The sequence below is a fragment of the Zea mays genome, chromosome 7 (assembly GCF_902167145.1).
Source record: "Zea mays cultivar B73 chromosome 7, Zm-B73-REFERENCE-NAM-5.0, whole genome shotgun sequence".
Classification (NCBI taxonomy): domain Eukaryota; kingdom Viridiplantae; phylum Streptophyta; class Magnoliopsida; order Poales; family Poaceae; genus Zea; species Zea mays.
In genome coordinates, this window is record NC_050102.1 from 154,518,613 (window position 1) to 154,538,059 (window position 19,447).

Consider the following 19,447-nt stretch of genomic DNA (forward strand, 5'->3'; position numbering starts at 1 on the left):
TCTTGAATTAGGTTTTTTTAAGACACTGCTTCTAAAGAACCATAGAGAATACAAACATTAAAAGTCATAAAGTATTTATCAAACCGTCTCGAATATCCTACAATAATAGACGATTACAATAGGAAAATCATCTTATTTAGGTGACTAATAATGGACGTTTTAGAAACCGTCTTATTTAGGAGACTGATATTAGTCATTTTGGTGACTGTCTTAATAAGATTTAAACGAAATAACTCACGGCAGTACATTCTTCAATTTATAATCATTTGTTCAGACATCACGTTATAATAATTTGAAAGAAAAATATACATACACATATTGAACAACATTATAATTAATATAATATAAATAAGTACCATTCAATATATCATAAATAAGCATTGTCAAACAAGGCATACATAAGTGTACTCTAAATCTAAACTAAAATATAACTGTTTGCACTGATGTTAAGCCTAACTTTATATGAATTCAAGTCTCCACACTTTTGCGACCACCAAATTTGAATTCCATTCTATGTTTTCCTGTACAACAAATATGAGAAAACTAGACATAGCATGCAAAAAGCTCCAAGCAGCACGTCGATGACCTCGAAGATGCCCTTGTGCTTCTCCCAGTTCTTGATCACTCCTACACGCCCGGTGTTCCTCCCGCCGGTCACCATGACCATGTTGCCGACGTCAAATTGAACAGACATCCCATTGCAGAGCTTGAACTGCACACAAACCAATAGAAAAGCAGTGAGCATTTCACAGGCGTACTATGAAAGGGCATGAGAATTTCCAGTGATGTAACTGTATAGATAGACAGAGCAACATCTATTAATAGTCCTAACAATTGTAGCACATGACATTTTCAATGCAAGACTTTCATGCACACAACATATATGGACTGTATAGCAAGGATAAGGTACACAGATCTACTAATGAAAAACAGCAACCTCACATAGTTACCAAGATCATCATGCTCAACTAGAACAATGAGAGATGATGTGTAAGAGAATTGAGCTAACCTTGGCATCCTCATCCCTGATTGGGTGAAGACGGAAGCAGCCTGTAGTTCTTGTTTGTCTTAGGGATGGAAATGACATCTGCCAAAAAAATGACACCACAAATCAGCAACCAAAATAGGTGTATAGGGACCACATGCTGTTATATTTTTTTAAAGTGTCTTGCAGAAGCCAGATATAAAATAATTGAACTGTAATTTGAAGGGAAGATTGACTTGTATTGTATCTGGTCCTTTAACATAACAGCCAGAGAGAAAAAAAGAGCATATGAGAAGGTAGCACTCAGATGAGTTCTAACAGCAATAACCAATTCGGAATTCGTTTTTTTTAAAAAAAAACTGTACATGCACCACAACAATTAGGAAATAAGGATATAAGGATGGTACTCAGTAGCAGCAACGAAACATGCAACGATAAGAAAGGGAGATGGAAAAGGAGGGGGGAAAGACATGCATGAGTTTCAATTTTTGTAGTGGAAAATAGTAATACATATGAGAAGTTTGGTTTGTTATTGTGGATGATGATTAGTTACTCACACCACACGAAACTAATACCAAACAGATTGTAAGTTTTTCATATTAAAAAATTTAGACCATTCATCAGGATATGTGCCCATAGTTAAGAGGTTATAGTTGAGAGGTATATGCTTGCATATGTTCTAAAAAGCTACACTTTGACATACTGTATTATGCAAATGTGTATAAATGAGGTAATGTAGTGCAATGTGTTTTTGGAAGCACAAAGAAAAGTGAACAAACAATAATGTTATTAGAGAAGGCAGACCACATACCTGATCATCCAACATAGCAGGCAGCCAAGAATGAGGAATTAAAAAGGAGACATCTCTTAGATGGATTCCAGCAACAACGTGAAAATAAACTGTTAAGAAAGGGAAAGGGAGAAGCAGAGGAATAAGGAAGGCATGTATTAGTTATGTCACACACTTCTCTGTGCTCCTCGGTACATTCAGTAAAACGGAAAATCGGGTCTGATGGAACTGTGGCGTTTCCAGCTGATGCTTTTGCATCATCTTGGTTACATCGTTAGTCAACTGTAGTGGCTGTCGTGCACTTCCAGATGGAGTTTTCTGCAAGAAAAATGCAGTGAAGTTCAAAACTACATTGCGAGGCATCATGTTCATGTAATTCTGCGAGACAAATAATGGGATCATACATGGAAAAAAGGGTTGTTTACTTGTTTCTCTCCCAAATGATTGTCACAGTGACGAAACATATCTATAAGAAGATTTCCCCCTTGCCTGTGCAGTGTCTAGAAAATGAATTTATAACTGTGTCCACAACAAATATGCTATGGACAGTAATATGAATAAACCAAATCACATAATATCAAAGTAGAAGGGAAATGGAAAGCAAACAACGTTGGACCTTGTTTATTTTCTAGAAGTATAGTAATTGAAATTTATCTGTAAAAAAAAGTGTTACATTGAGAATGCAGTCATGCAGTTATTTTTTATACGGGGAGATTAGGACACACAATGTCGAATACATAGGATTTAGCAGATGTTGGCTATCTAAAAAATTATAGACTAATAATGCCTTCATTCAACAATTTTTAGCAGATCTGTAGAGGTAGTTAAAAGTAGCAGTTATATATATATATATATATATATATATATATATATATATATATATATATATATATATATATATATATATATATATATATATATATATATATAATACATTATTTTGGGTTGTAGTTGTTGCTTTGTTGGAGATGGACATGTAGAGGCAAGAAAATTCAGATGTTCCCTTCTCTCTTTTCTATACAAACTAGTCCAATACCCGTACGTTGTGACGGTATACAATCGTAGAAACAGAGCTTTCATGCATAATTGTGGCTATCTTCTTCTTTCGGCAGGCTATCTAGGAATACAAAAGGATATTGTATAGATAAATTTGAGCTAAATACCTTACTCATAAGTGTATGTATAGTGAAAATATGTTCCAATAGAAGGTGTTTTAACGATAGATAGATGTATACAGGGAATTGGTACAAAGGATGTTCCAGTAGACACATTCTCTAAACCATATCTTACACCCACGACCCTATAGTCTCCTAAATGCACCCTACAACTCAAATAACTCAAATGTAGCTCCCTTATTGTGATCATTTCTAATTATATTAACAAAATAAAATATAATTAACCCTGGACCAAAAAAATCTGCAACAATCAACATTAAAGCTTCTGTAAAGATGTAAGAGTATTTTGCATTATTTCAAAAGAGAAACAAGATATATAGCCTACCGCTTACCTGTTCCCCATTAGCAAAGGTAGTGTCCCGAACAAACAAAGGTCTATAAGCACTGGTAAGCCTATAACAAGACAGAAGAATCTGTATCAAAATTCACTGAAATTCCCTATACATATTGGGTAGAAGAAACTTTGATTGTCCACAATGAATATAGTCAGGATGAAATAATAACAAAAGACCATTAAATAAAAACAGTGGTAAGAAACATAAATGGGGTAACAAAAACATATATACTGTGAAATGTATATACCCGTGTACGTTTTGGAACTTGACATCCTTTAGCAGCAAAGGTTTATTCTGCCAGAAACAAGGTCAAGACCCATTCGGGTGAGCAAAACTATAATGGTTAGGATGTCAAAAAACAGGATGACCATCAACCATATTTAAGAGTAGGATAATAAGTCGTACCTCTATCAAATGATCGGAAGATAGCTCCACGATGTCCATTGGTAGATAGTCATTGCCATTGCTGACATTTATTACATAAATATGCATTTCAGCTAAATATCTATTCAACGCTAGTACATGAGTGCTCCTTTATATGGCCATGAAAATTATAGACTCACTTAATTATGAATCTAACTTTTGTTCTTAATAACACTAATGTTAACTATTCCATAAAGAGTCTGATGAGTGCCATGTGAAAAGATGGGGTTGAACTCATGGTCTGCAATTCTGCATGTAACCGTTAGAGCAGCAGTTGGTTTACTTCCACATCCTTGTTGCTGAAACTAACTCATAGGAAAGTAGTACTTCTATCTACTTTGAACATATAAACTAACAATTTGGCACAAGTCCGTTAGCTCACAGACCCAGACAGACAGGGAGTTGCAAATCTTACCGTCATCCTTGGGGCCTTTGAATAGCACAGAATGTAGCTTGACCTGCATAAAGGGGAAGTAGATCAATAGCCGCTTGTCCGAATCGCTAGCGAGGTACAACCCCTCGGTATCCCTCAAACCCGCGAGATACAATCAAACATAATATATACAAATAAGAAAAATACACTTGAATCAACAGACGAACTACTATCAGCAAAGGACTGACCAATCTGGTCTATATAATAAAGGCTTATCATCATCTTTCTTTCAGCAAATTAAGGAATAATTTATAAAACCAGAGTGGCGGAGCCAGAGATGATGCCACATGGACAACTCTTGCGCGCTGGCGCCGGACATGGTGATGTTGTAGTCGCGGCGTCGAGGGACACCATGCGGATCTCTAGCGGCCCCAAGGAGCGGTCAAGGCTCCGGCACCGCCGGTATACGGCGTTCAACCCGGCCTCCACCTCGGCGTAGCATGTCGCCTTGACGCCATGGGGCAGGCCATGGAACCCCTCGGATCCACCATCCAGGGCGGCCTTCGCGTCAAGGAGCAGGGAAAGCAGCAGGCAGCAGCCTCCTCCCGCTCCGTCCTTCTCCCTTGCTTCTTCGCCTCCTCGCCCACCTTGGTTTTTTGCTTCTTACTCGCAAAGGATGAAATCGGGTCCTTGTTTATAGCGGGATTACTGGATGAAATCGGGTCCTTGTTTATAGCGGGATTAGTTTGGTGAGATAAAGCTTATCTAGGGAGAGGAATAACAACCGGTGAGGGATAGAAGCTATAAGCGTGGTTGGAGCGGAGCGGATGGCGGCGTGGGGAGGAGAATGGAAGGGGAGGAGGCTGGATGGTTGTTTGGGAGCGCGAGTAGGGGGCGACGTACCGCGGGTTAGAATTTAAAGAAGTGTAAGGGTTTTTTTATAAATTGTTAAAACTGATACTTTAATATAGTAGAGAATTTTAAAGATCCTTTGTACCATTAGCCCATATACAATATCCTATTTGACAAACTAAAATCAATTCATATATATATGAGATAACAATGATAGTCAAATTACAAGTGAAACAACACGCTTATAGATATACATAATTATCAATAAACATAGCCAGAGTAACATATGCAATTTGTATGAAAACTTTTATATACCTAGGGGGTGAAGCCTTTTTAGGGGGTGGTGATGGCGAACAAACTTTTTTTGAAGGTGAACCCTTTTTAGGGGGGGGTGAAGGTGATCGTCTTTCCGTGCTCCAGGCGAACTGGGCATACAACATAGTTTTCAGATCGTCTGATCGCCTGATCGAAGCCACTGGGCGATCAGGCGATTAGTCGCGATTAGGCATCGATCAAGGCGATTAGTCGCCCCTGATCGACCCTAATCGTCCCCCTGGTCGTCCTGTGTATTCCAGGACATATATGATATATATAGAGACATATAGTCATATATAACACTATATATAAATATATAATTATATAGTATAGAGGACTGCGGGAAGATGACTTGAACAGCAGCAGCACAACGTCCATCACCATGATGTCCATGCATATCTGCGACGTCAAACATCTTAGTAGCAGCTCTGCCTCCAAAGTCCAGACCTTGCTGAACAAAGAGGAATGAAGAACAGAGGGGGGAAGATAGCAGAGAACAAAGAGTAAAGAACAGGCAAAAGCAGCACAACATCCATACCTTCAGAAGAGCTGCTCATCTTTGGTTGGACTGCTCAGCTGCTGTTTTTCGCGACTAAAATGGCGGAGAAGGCTGCTGCTGACTGCTCACGTCTAAAATGGGGGAGAAGGCTGGTGCTGCTGACTGCTCACGTCTAAAATGGCTTTTGGCCTCCCAAACAGCATTTAAAGGACTGCTGACTGCTCACGTCTACCCAGGCTGTATCTGAAGGGATTGGGCGTCCTTTGGCCTCCCCCAGACATCATTTAAGCCTAAAATGGCTTTTGGACTATCAGGCCTATCCGCTGATGGACCAACGCGGTGATTAATCGCTATAAATCGCGATTAGGCGGACGATAAGGACGATCAGCTACCCTGATCGAATCGTTACACCTTATCGAGTTCTAACAACCGATCAGACCGACTAATCGCGACTAATCACGATTAGTCGGACGATATGTAATCAGAGGCATACAACATTATCCAGAAGTAAATGCACCCAGGATAAAGAGAACCAGCATAAGAAACATTACAATTCATGAGAAAAATACCAAACAACCATGTTCAAGTAGAATGTACGTCATGTAACTATGTGACTTCATATACGAGAGAACTTTAAATTGCGAAGAGCCCACGGCAGCAATAAAAACATGTTAACAGGGCGAAGCAAAAGCATGAGGCGGGATGGATTCGATCAATAAAATGATGCCAACAAATTGATTGGGTTAGCAAATGCTGGTTAGCGCATGTCTCTGCTATTATAGAAACTGCAAAAAGGAAAGTTAAATAATAAGCCAGCAGCAGGGAATTGGAACCAATCAAAGGTGTCGATCTGAATTCTGAATGCAGGGTCACACATTTAACAGATGTATCCATCCTATCAAGAACATGATTAAAAACTGTTACCAGACTCTGGCTCTGTTCAATGCTGAATGACAGCATCCAAACTGTTGAGGGCCACAAGGACCAATTGTAACTGTATTCAACAGTAGTAGTCTGAACACACAAGCCACGCCTGAAGTGTAATAAAATTATCTGGATCAAGCAGTCTCGTACCAAATACTCCAGTTGCCGACACATCAAGGCTTATAAGATGAAGTTACAAAAGGCATTAGGGTTTGACAAAGTGACACTCGGATAAGTAAATCGTAGCCTAGAATCAATGGATCTACAACGTATAGGGTCGGGCCTCACCTGCGCTTAGCCAGAGGAGGGGAGCGACTCCGGGACTGGGACGACGACGATGAGAAGGAGCGGCATCGGGATGAGACGGAGCCGGAGGAGACGGAGTGGGGACAGCGAGACGCGGAGCCTAGAATGGAAGGGGAGGAGGCCGGGCGATTGTTTAGGAGCGCGAGAAGGAGGGCACGTACCGCGGGTTGAATTTAAAGAATTGTAAGGGTTTTTTTATAAATTGTTGACGCACGACGACGTTAGAGAGACTAAAGATTAGTCTCTAGTTTTTAATCTTATTTAGTCTCTTTTTTGCCAAACACTAGGACTAAAATATAGACTAAAATGATTTAGTCTTTAGTCCTTCACATATATGCTAAAAGGGACTAAACCATATTAATTCCACATTTATCCCTCATTTAGTTCAATTGTACTAATAGCAGGAGAATGTTAAAGGTCATTTTAGTCTTAGTCATTTAGTATATTCTTACTATTTTTAGCCCCTAGAACCAAACATATTAGGGACTAAACTTTAGTCCCCTAACTAAAATTTAGTCCATAGACTAAAGAAACCAAACATGGCCTAAGTATAGTAGTATAGATATACACAGATAAATACAATTTTAGCAACTAGAATTTTAAAGATGCATTGTTGTGAGACGGCCTCCGGCGGCGGCGATTCTTGGGGTTCGGAGTCCATGATTATTGGGCGGCGGTGGTCATTCCCGAGGGAGTCATTGGGTGTGTATGGTAAGAAGGCGTCGCGGGATGGAAACAAAATGATAGCGATTTATATATATCATCAACTCAAGGTGATTTCACTATTTACTACATTTTTCATATACGTCTTGTCAGACTATCATGTGAAGACGGTTCCATATTTATAAGTGTCTAGTATACTCACTAACATCTATGACGGTTTTTATAGTCTAGACGACTCTAATAGTATTCTTATTTGAGATGGTTTCATACATAGAAGTGTCTCAAATGCTCATTGCCATCTAAGACAGTTGTTAAAGTAGGGATGACTCAAATACTATCCTTATTTGAGACAGTTTATAATAAAAACATGTCTTAAATCAATATAAGACATTTGTTACGACGTAACTGTCTCAAAAAACTTTTCCAATTAAGACGGATTTCCAAACAATTGTCTTATCTTACTCAACAACGTATGATATAAGACACTTCTATAAAATGTACTTATATGAGTCTTTAATGGTGTGTCTTAAATAGTCATATATGTAGTAGTGCCAAGATTCGTCTGTTAAGGCAACAATTAGGGGGTGGGCTAAGCATACAGATGGTCTTAATAAGAAATATATTTTAAATAAACTTGGTATTTTAGACAAGAAGGCATAAATTTCTAGCTTATTGCCCCACGAGATTGATGTGAAAAACTATCTTCAAAATAAGTTAGCTCAAATGTTGAGAGAAGAAGAAATGAAGTGGTATCAAAGGGCTTAAGTTAAAAATATTATGCAAGGTGACTCCAATAAGAGATACTTTCATTAATTTGGTTGCTAGTGAAAAGCAAAGAAAATCTAGAATTTTTTAGCTCAAGAATGGAGATAAAATAATTGTTGGGGAAGTAGCCCTGAAAAAGCACATTACCACATATTATAAGGGCTTGTTTGGGCCGCCTTAGAAAACTTATGTTACTCTAGATGAAACTTAAATACATGATATAACACGTGTCTGATGCAGAAAATGATGCTTTAGTATCTTCCTTTTCGGAACAGGAAGTTCAAATGGCTATTTTTAGATAGAACACAACAAAGCTCCAAGGCTGGATGGTTTCGTGTCAAATTTTATAAAATGTTTTGGTCTTTATTAAAAGACGACCTCTTTGCCTTGTTTGTCGATTTTCATAATGGTGAACTTTCTCTTTATAGTTTGAACTTTGGGACAATTATTCTATTGCCAAAATAAAAAATAATGAGACAATTAAACAATTTCGTCGTTTTTTTGCTAAATATAAGTCTCAAAATCTTTACTAAAGTACAAAAATAGGATATCTAGAGTGACAAATAATTCAATTGGTATGTTCCAATCTGCGTTCAGTCTCAGACGGAATATTTTGGAAGGGGTGGTTGTGTTACACAAAACTATCCATGCGTTGTATATAAAAAACATAGTGGCATCATTCTTAAGATAGATTTTGAAAATGCCTATGACAAAGTGAAATGGTCTTTTGTGCAACAAACGTTACAGATGAAAGGTTTTTCTAGTAAGTGGTGATTTTGGATAAATTCGGTGATGATTGCGGTCATGTGGGCATAAAAGTTATCGATCAGGTGGAGGATAGCTTCCAGACAAAAAGTTTTACGTCAAGCAGTGGCGGGCCTAGGATTTGAAAGATGGCTATTCAAAATTACTAAGGGATATTTTTTGTATTTATAGTATTGTACAAAATCTTACAGTTTGGTTTGTATAATTCCACAACATATTAGATATTTACATAGCAAATAATTTTATAGCACACACATGATAATATATCAAAAAGTCGATTCACAATATTATCCCCCTGCAAGAAAAGAATCGGCAGGCCCACATTGACCCCCGACTATGAGGAAGCTTGACCCATGCCAAAAACTTGGAGTTCAAAGGTTGGCCGCGAAGGGTTTGTAGTCGCTCCTGAAACCTCTAAGTGAGGGACAATTATGAAGCAGGCACCCAATGGCTAATACCCAAGCGCACGAGCACTAAGGGCACTAAGTCGAGTTTGAGCGCTAGGGAATGTCTCACTCATGGTTTTTCGCGAAGAGAGGTAGAGCATGCCGCCGAACCCGATCAAATGGGGTTGGAAACTATATGAGTTGGCACCTGAGAGTATGAGGACGCTTCCCAGTGGACCCCACCCCTGTATCCTATGAAAGGAGACAGGGCTTCACTCAGATTACCTGTTTAAAGCTCGACGAGCGCCATGATATCGACCATCGAGGGAAGCATGGTACAACTTACCATTCCCCTTCCCATGAACGGAATGCGCGAGGAGTAGTAAAAAAGACGAGGCACCCCATAGACGGATCCGCTGTAACAAACAGGGGACTCGAGGGGCTCGCTTCGCAGAAAAGTCCTCACTCGGATCGGCTGATTGAAGCCTACCGAGCGTCATGATCTCGACCATTGAGACAAGCATGGTACAACTCATCCTCCCCTTAAATTTACCATATATTTTCTCAATTGATATATATATTTTAGATACAGTTTAAACACGAATTCAAAGATTTATTCATTTTTTTGTTTTTTTGTTATAGAGAGCAAATAATGCATAAAAGAAAATAATTTTTATTTTTTGTAATTGATAGGTTAGCATCACCATCTAAGATGAGATGGCTTAGTACTCCGACATGGAATTGTGTGATATTTTGTAAACCATGGGACATGGAATAGTTCTTTTGAGATGTTTGAATGTCTAACTTGGTTATAAATATATAACGTGCAGATCCTGTTTGGAAACGTAGTATTTTTGCAGTTTTGAAACAATACTATGATATTTGATGATACTATAGTATTGGAACACAAAAGGTGTTTGGTTTGTACAGGCAAAACACAGTTTTAAATACCATGGTTTACCTGAAAACCGTGGTATTTTTGGAGTTTTCGAAACTCCACTCAGGACCTCAGTTTTCTTCTCTTCTCTCTACATATATTTTGTTTTTCCAATAGAACTAAACAGATCTCGGTTTTGAGGAATACTATGATTTTACTGTGGTAAAGTAATACCGTAGTATTTTTGTCATGTACACTTGTAAACTATAGTATCTCAAAACTACATCATTTCAAAACTGCATTTCCAAACAGGCCCGCAACCTGTATGTCTTGTGGGTCTATCATGCTATATACAATACGCTCTGCTTAGCATTACTAAAATGGAACTCGTATTTGCCAATCTATTTGTATAGTTTTGTTTGGACTGAAGGGATATAAAGGAGACCTTAATGCTGCAGGGAGAATTAGGTCTATCTGTATATGAAGAAAGCAGCAGAACTGAGTGCTATTTTGTAAATCTATTAGGTGAAACCGATGCTGTTTTATGGAGACATGGGTTTTCAGTGCTATTGTCTGAACACTGTGATAGATCGGCCCCTCCATCCTCCACGGGCCTCGGGACGCTGCGATGAATTGATGGCCATCTGCGCTGGCCAGACATTGAGAACTGGAACGGCGGATTGCACTGATTAATCGCTTGGCCCTTGGTGTTCCATCTCAAATCACTCGAGCGATCCTAATGGGTGTACGCCTCCTAGTATAAGTCACCGACGCCTTGCGTTCCTGCTACCCGCGCTCTTAGTACTCAGTTTTAGGCCCTGTTTGGAAACAAAGTTTTTGAAAACCACAGTTTTTGAAATACTATACTATACTTTAGTTATGACAATGCCGTAGTTTATAATACCGCAGTTTTAAAAACTGAGGTCCAGAGCTAAGTTTAGAATGCCTTAAAACAACTATAGTATTTGCAATACTTCAGTTTTGAAAACAGAGATTTTACCTAGCTTGCCAAACACCATTATGTATATAATACTGCAGTATTTAAGAATACTGCAGTATTCTTCCAAAACTGCAGAAAAACTTTGTTCCCAAACACCCCCTTACTAGTAGTCAGCACGAAACAAATCGACCATTTTCTCCGTCGCCGGATTTCGGCCGGAGTCCGGTGGTGAGACGATGAGCGACTACTACGACAGCGACGACGACGTCGTGCTTGTTCGGCAGGAGTCGTCTGATGGCCGCGTCCTTCGAGCCAAGTCTACGAGGGGGAAGGAGGCTAGCGGCAGCAGGTATGGGACGTGGGATCAGAGCGAGCTGGAGAGGCACGTCTTCTCGTGGCGGCTTCAGGATGTGCTCGATAGGAATCTCCTAAATAAAAAGGTGATCTTTTTCAGATTTTCATTTTATCTCTCCCTGTTTTTTTTTCAATCACAATTGACTGTTAGGCCTCATTTGGATCAAAGAATAAATTTCTGAATCCTACATTTTCCTATGTTTTTGAACTAATTCTTATGAAATTCTTATATCATTTCTGTGAATTTTTTGCGTTACGAAAGAGCCTCAGTTTTGTTCTTATTCTGGAGTATCTTTCGAAAAATGCAGGTCAAGAAAGTACCCAAGACATTCAACTCGCTTGACGGTTACTTGCAGTCCTTCATCCTGCCACTGATCGAAGAAACCCGCGCCGACCTCTGCTCCGCGCTGGAAGGCATCAGGCACGCCCCGGCGGCCGAGGTGACCCGGATGGTGCAGCTCGACGAAGAGCAGGACATATTCCGCATCGGGGTCAAGAATGCCGACGACCCCAAGTTGGCCCAACGAGACCAGGCCTATGTCCCGAAGGACGCCGACTTGCTGGTGCTGACGGACCGGAGGCCCAGGCACAGTTCCGAGCTGGGCTTGACTGGCAAGCCCTACCTGCTCTGCTCCGTGCTGAAAGCCCAGAGCGGCGACGGCACGGTGGTGCGGCTGTCACGCTCGCTCGGGCCAGCGGAAGGGCTGCCTCTTTTTGCCGTCTTCCTGGTCAACATGACCACATATAATCGCATACTGAACGCTTTGGATGCGCGTGCTGCGGCGTGTAGGAACACCAGCCTCATTGAGAAGACATTGGATCCAAAGGTATAATCCTAATGCATCAGTTTATATCTCTAGCTATTAAATATTGCTGTGTTTTTATTGCTTTACATGACGTTTTCTTTTTGCTGACGACAGTTTGGTCGAGACTACAACGTATCGTCGTCAGAAACACCTTCGAGTCTTCTGGATCGGAAGCTTGATGGCCTGAAGGATTTCGAGCTCAACGACTCGCAGCTGTACGCGGTGCACGACTGCGTTTCCGCAGTGCACCAGCCGGCCTGCTCCGTGCGCCTCATCTGGGGGCCTCCCGGGACGGGCAAGACGAAGACCATCAGCGCGCTCCTGTGGTCCATGCTGATCGAGAACCACAGGACGGTGACCTGCGCTCCGACCAACACTGCTGTGGCGGAGGTCGCGTCGCGGGTCCTTGGTGTTATCGAAGAGTCCGGCAGCGGCTGTGCTGCAACGAAGTGTTTCTTAGGCGATGTCGTGCTCTTCGGCAACGAGGACAGGATGGCCGTGGACCGGAAACTAGAAAAGATCTTCATAGGCTCGCGTGTTTGCCGTCTGCGTCAGTGCATGATGCCAAGCACAGGGTGGACAAACTCCCTGAGCTCCATGATTGTACTTCTCGAGGATCCGATGGTTCCGTATGAAAGGTATGATGAGGCCATACAAGGTTGTTTATTGCATTTTGTTTCAGAAGAAATCAAGCTAAGAAATGAAATAGCTGTCTGTTCTTTACGGACGATGGATGACAAAAAAGTTAAGGAGATGCAGAAAGATTTACTGGAAGTGCAGAAAAAAGTACGATTGGTAGAGCGAGAGAAAATGTCATACGAGACCTACTTCCAGAGTAACTACAAGAAGCTCGCTAAGGATTTGCGCACTTGTGTGGAGACTTTCGTCGATGATCTTCCCAGATCCGCAACGTCAGAAGAAAACTTTTGCTGCATGGCAGAGATGCCGCTCTTGCTCGATGCGTTTGGAGTGCTCGTGCAGTCTGAACCATTCGAACAGCTACAAGCGCTGTTCAAAAGGGACACCGATGTTAGTTTCCGGCTGAAGGATGCGAGATCCTCGTGTCTTTGCAAGCTACGGCTCCTTTCTTCTAACTTTGAGCTTCCGGAAATGTATGACAGCCGAACGATCGAAGAGTTCTTGCTTCAGAATGCTAAGATCGTGCTCTGCACAGCTTCGAGCTCGTACCGCTTGCACTACATGCAGAAGGCCCAGCCCTTGGAGGTCCTTGTCGTGGACGAGGCCGCACAGCTCAAGGAGTGCGAGTCACTGATACCCCTGCAGCTGCCTGGCGTCCGTCACGCTGTTCTCATCGGTGATGAGTACCAGCTTCCCGCATTGGTCAAAAGCAAGGTCGGTTAATCCCTTTCCCTTTCTGCCGTGATGTTGAATTTAATTTACATCGCCGGTTTTGATAATAAAAAAACATGCTGTGATATGCATGTACAGGTTTGTGAGGATGCAGGATTTGGAAGAAGTTTGTTTGAGAGGCTAACATCTCTAGAACAGCCCAAGCACCTCCTCGACGTACAGTACAGGATGCACCCATGGATCAGCAAGTTCCCTGTCTCCAGCTTCTACGGCGGCCGGATAACCGACGGCCCCAATGTCCTGAACAGGAACTACGAGAGGCGGCACTTGGCCGGCCCCATGTACGGGTCCTACTCGTTCATCAACATCGACGGCGGCAGCGAGGCCACGGGCAAGCAGGACCGCAGCCTGATCAACCCCGTCGAGGCAGCTGCTGTCGCCCGGATCGTTCAGAAGCTGTTCATAGGTATCTGACGCGGTTCCAAGATCTCCCTGGACCTAGAGCACACAGTACGTACGTTGAGCTGATCTGCTGAACGTTTGCGCAGAGTCGGTTGACACGAGGAAGGCGATCCGCGTGGGAGTGGTGTCGCCCTACAAGGGCCAGGTCCGCGCCATCGAGGAGAAGCTCGGCAAGCAGGTGTACTCGATGCACAACGGGTCGTTCTCGGTGAAGGTGCGGACCGTGGACGGGTTCCAGGGCGCGGAGGAGGACGTGATCATCTTCTCCACCGTGCGGAGTAACACCGCCGGCAAGATCGGCTTTCTCGCCGACACCAACCGCACCAATGTCGCGCTGACGCGGGCCAAGTGAGCTTTTTGTTTTTGTTTGTGTGTCTGCAATAGTGCTCTCGACGATGATGTTTTTGTTTGGTATGTTTTGCAGACATTGCCTGTGGATCCTGGGTAACGCGAAGACGCTGGCCAGCGGCAAGACGATATGGCGGCAGATCGTGGACGACGCCAAGGAGAGGGGCTGCTTCTTCGACGCCAAGGACGACCAGGACCTCGCCAGCGCCATAATCAAGGCCTCGATCGAGCTGGACTTAGTGGAGAATCTGCTCAAGTTTGACAGGCTGCGGATCGGCGGCTCGAGAAGGTCCGGGGTATGATGGTAAACTCAACTCGCAAGCTCCGGGTCCGGGGTTCCAACTACCAAGTTAGAAACACCAACTTTGGCCAAAGTCTGTGTGTCTTAAGTTTTGAACTATCTTGCTTATGAGGTGATGATGATGATTGATCTAGATCCCTTAAATAAATTTAACATCACATGAAGAATCATGTCCTCGTTTGTACGTACTTTTGTTGCTTTGGACGTAAGGCTATCGTTGCAGTGTTCCCGCGCTCTACTCGTCAATTGTTCTAAAGTTTCATTAGGCCAGCTTAAATCTATACACGCTAAAGTGAAAAGTGGCCGTTTGGTCTTATCCGTTGTAGCACGGCACGGTTAGTTCCGAACTGTACTACAGACTCATCTTTGTGAACGAGTCAGGATAGACCCGGTTGTGCTGGCTGACCAAATATATAGATCCTGAGCTTCCAAATGTTAAAGGAAGTTCTGGTTGGACCGCGCACTCTCGGACCAACAACCAACCTCCCGCGTGGGACGCATATCATAAATTACGGTTCTGTTTTTTAAATAGATAACGTAAAAAATTCACAGAGTTAGCATAAAAACCCCGTCCAACCACTCAGATCCTATTTTTATAGTATATATGATAATTATGACAGATCGTGTAAGTTTTTATTGCATGTATGCAAATTTTGAATGACATTTTCTTTTCTATTGCATGCACACAAAAATTAGATGGCTCCATAAATATAGGATCGCTCCAACAGTCATCCAACTAGACTCGTTAGGACTAATTTATGATATTTGCTAATACTAATTATACGACACGGTGTATGTATTTATGCAATTCGGTACACTGCGTAAAAATCTGTTTTCTAATGCATATGTATAAATTTAGGGTGACAGAAATGTGCGATGAATGAAAATTGATTACCATGCATGGAAACAATAAAAATCTTATTTTAAATGATGCATTTTCTCTATAAATATAGGATCGCTCTAACAACCATGCAACTAGACTCGTTACAACCAGTTTATGATATACTGATACTAATTATGCTACACAGTCTTGTTATTTATGCAATACGAAACGCTGCATAAAAAAGTGCCACGAGGTACGTTGATAGGCACATCTCCAGATTCGAGCGTAAAAACTTTAAGTTTTAAGCATAAAACCCCTAAGTTACGTGCAAATACCGAGCAATGTGAGAGGTTGAGAACTCTGGTGCGTTATATTCACGATCATATTTTTATGCAGATCCAAAAATTATGGTAGATCGTGGTATTTTCCATTGCATGCACGCAATTTTTGGATAATATTTTTGTTTTCACTGCACACATGCAAAAAATAGGATGACATGGTTCACGCAGAGCATAAATTCTTACACAAAGTCACATAAATACATACACCATGTATCATTATTAATAAAAAAACTAATATCCAGTTTAACTAACAGACCCGCAAGAATTAGAGATAGTTTTATGGCAATCATAATATCGGTTCAACTAACAGCCACAAGTTTAATATGCACCAACAAAGATATGTTGTCTTCATTCCATGGAGTAAAATGTATATTCTGCGTCATATTGGAATTTATGCAATGAACCCTTCTAGTTTGTTATTCCTGTTGTGCGTTCTCGGTTTCACCGTACTAGGTATCTATTTCTGTAGTCTTGACAAAACAAGATGGGTAAGATAACTCATGCGATGTTTGCTATTTTTTCAGGGCTGTGCAAGGTGCGTTTGGTTGTGTTCCAAGATCACTAGACTAAAGTGATAAAGTTGTGCTGCATGATGCGCTTCTAGCAAATTTTATGCACCACACAAAAATAATTTATTCTAGATTAAACAAAATGTATGATTTCGATGTATGATTCTACAATATATAATTGGGCTTATATTTTTTATATACTATGTACTAACAAGTTACTTATATGAACATCATGCTTTATACATTTTCAAACGAAAATATTTATGATATTTCTTGTTGCGTTTTATGCTACTACTAGAAAGCGTAGGCTAGTCCCTGGACACACGTGCCTAAATTTATGACACATTTTTGGTGTGTTTTATGACAACCTCGTGTGAAACCAGATACACAACAACCACTCTAATTCGTGTGTGTTTTTACGTTTTTGGGTTGATTTTTATGCAATCTCCTGTGGAGCGAGATACACGACAACTAACCCAAATTGCGCGTGTGATTTATGATGTCCGTAACTGTCATAAAAATTCATCTCATTGGTCATTGTAACAATATTTACACTATCTGGCTTAATTTACGCTAAAACTTGGTGATTTTACGCTCGAACATGTGTAGCACCCACATAGCACCCTGCATGCAAATTTTTTGTATGTACAAACAATTTTTGGATCTGAAACCGCACATGCTGTAAAAATCAAAAACCGCATGCGTGTCTTGTGGGGACTGCACTGGACATGAGTTTTTATGCTATGTATCTACGAACTATTTACACTATTTCTATGAACGATTTACGCAAAAAAACACTACCCTAATTTATGCGCGTGCGTCCCATGCTAAGGGTTGACTATTGGATTGGGGTTGCAATATATATATATATATGATAGACTATAACAGGATAGACTTATTTTTGCAATGTTTACCTTATGAAGGAAACATGTGACACCTAAGAGGGAGGGGGATGGGTGAATTAGACCTTCTAAAACTTTCTTTAAACTAGGCCACAAATAAACCCCTAGAGCAAAAACCTATGCAATTAATCAAACTAGAATGTGCAAACTATGTTTTGTCTAAGCGTTGCTATCTCTACCGCAATGTCTAAGTTTCAATCCTAAGCAATCTAACTATAAAGACAAGATTGAAACTTAAATGCTTAATGTAAATACGGAAGCTAATAGCAAGGCAGAGATGCAAACTCTCGTGGATGACACCGATATTTTTACCGAGGTATCCGGAACCACGCAAGGTCCCGACTAATCCTCGTCGGTGCCCCTACGCAAAGGGACCACAGTCGACTAACTTCGTAGAGAGCCGGGGGCCTTCTCCATGCACAAGTGGTGCTCCGCTTCCGGCTCCTCTCGGACGCTCCCCGCCATCTCCACTATCGAGCTTTCGGCTAAAACGCCGCGGGCCTCGTTCCCTCCGGTACATGGTGGCGGTCGTGACACAAACTTGGTTGTCACGGTTTCACAGCTCTCGCCCCACTCGGTATAATTACAACGGCTGGCGCAAGAGTCGAGGGGTTTTGTGTTTTTTCTAAACTCACTCAACTAACTACGAGTTACATAGAGCAAGCGCTAAAGCAGTCTAACTAACCTAAGCCCCTCGCAAAGCACCTACGCTAATCACCGAGTGATTCTATTAAGCACTTGGGTGTATGAACACCTGGAAATGTCTTAACTATGCCTTGGTAAGTTGCTTGGGCTCCCACACCTCCAAATGGCTGGTTGGGTGAAGTATATATAGGCCCCAACTCAAATATAGCCGTTGGAAAGCAGTTCTGCAGCTTTCTACGGCGCATCGGACTGTCCGGTTGTGCCCCGGACATGCCACGTGTACTAGCCGTTAAAGGTAGCTGTTGAAGCTTCCGAAGATGGCGCACCAGACATGGCGCACCGGACAACCCATGCTCACTTGCCATATTTTGGCCATATCTTTTAGCTCCGAACTCCGATTTCGATGATCTTGTACTTTTTAGAAAGCTTATGAAATTATCTACATTCCAGAGTTGAAGACATACCAGTTTGAGCAAATTTGGCACACCGGACAGTCCAGTGTGCAATGAACATCCCATATGTTGTTGTAGTTTTTTTCAGCAATTCCGACTTTGTATTGTGCCATAACGTTTAGCTCCGAACTCCAATTTTGATGATCTTGGACTTTTTGGAAAGCTTATAAAATTATCTACATATCAGAGTTGAAGTCATGTCAGTTTTTGTAGATTTGATTTTGTGAAACATTTCCAATTCAGTGAGCCCTTCCTCTCAACTTTGTCAACTTCACTTTTGTTTTGTAGATTTGTATCTCACTTCTACTTTTTGTTGTATTGAACTCTTAGCATGTATAAAGTGTCTTCAATATGAATTTGTAATGTCTTCTATGGGTCTTATAATGTCTTCTTTGAGGTGTTGTATCCTCAGAGCCTCAGTCCAATCCACTTCGCATCCTGTGAACTACAACACACAAACACTTGAGAAATACATTAGTCCACATGTTATGTTGATTATCAAACACCAAAACCTATTGAGCTAGATGGCTCGAGGTCCATTTTTCTTACACCTTATTAAACGAACTAAGTTCTAGACTCTTTAAGAACGAGCCATGTTTAGTGATAGGAACGGGGGTGCCCGATCTTCTGTCAGGTGAAGATTACTATCGATTTGGTGGAGATGTCACACAGACGATCCGGCTTCCAATCAACACGACTAGAACCCCGCAATCGCAGCACCACTTCTCTTCTGGTTATCAACCATGCACTTCACGATTGACCTCGCCACGAGGGCTAATTCCTGCCTGAGAATCAAAGACACAAGCAAGAACAAGAAAGA

The 19,447-nt window shown here is 41.5% G+C and overlaps 1 protein-coding gene and 1 pseudogene across 3 annotated transcripts; one reads left to right on the forward strand and one right to left on the reverse strand.

Moving 5' to 3' along the window:
* Positions 1-351: 351 nt before the first annotated feature.
* On the reverse strand, positions 352-7,084 carry LOC100277363 (40S ribosomal protein S4-like pseudogene; annotated as a pseudogene). 2 transcript variants are annotated; one of them, NR_154596.1, is made up of 10 exons: positions 6,960-7,084; positions 4,124-4,166; positions 3,691-3,751; positions 3,533-3,579; positions 3,283-3,343; positions 2,180-2,264; positions 1,951-2,093; positions 1,797-1,851; positions 1,010-1,087; positions 352-712 (listed from the first exon to the last, which is right to left on the reverse strand). The product of NR_154596.1 is annotated as a 40S ribosomal protein S4-like pseudogene, transcript variant 2 (transcript). The 2 variants fall into 2 exon arrangements; NR_154595.1 differs by having other exon boundaries at positions 483-712; positions 1,797-2,093.
* A 4,957-nt stretch (positions 7,085-12,041) lies between these two features.
* Positions 12,042-15,137, forward strand: LOC103633164 (P-loop containing nucleoside triphosphate hydrolase superfamily protein). The gene is made up of 5 exons (XM_020541194.2): positions 12,042-12,554; positions 12,648-13,886; positions 13,983-14,310; positions 14,393-14,654; positions 14,731-15,137. The coding sequence occupies exons 1-5, from the start codon at positions 12,177-12,179 to the stop codon at positions 14,954-14,956; spliced, it is 2,433 nt and encodes an 810-aa protein (XP_020396783.1). The 5' UTR covers positions 12,042-12,176; the 3' UTR covers positions 14,957-15,137.
* The last annotated feature ends 4,310 nt before the right edge of the window (positions 15,138-19,447 follow it).

What these genes read in the sequence shown, in the direction of transcription:
- LOC103633164 (XM_020541194.2), top strand. Translation starts at nt 12,177, where the DNA reads ATGGTGCAGCTCGACGAAGAGCAGGACATATTCCGCATCGGGGTCAAG. An exon ending in AGAAGACATTGGATCCAAAG is followed by an intron (nt 12,555 to 12,647) that starts GTATAATCCTAA and finishes TGCTGACGACAG; the next exon opens with TTTGGTCGAGACTACAACGT. An exon ending in CGTTCAGAAGCTGTTCATAG is followed by an intron (nt 14,311 to 14,392) that starts GTATCTGACGCG and finishes ACGTTTGCGCAG; the next exon opens with AGTCGGTTGACACGAGGAAG.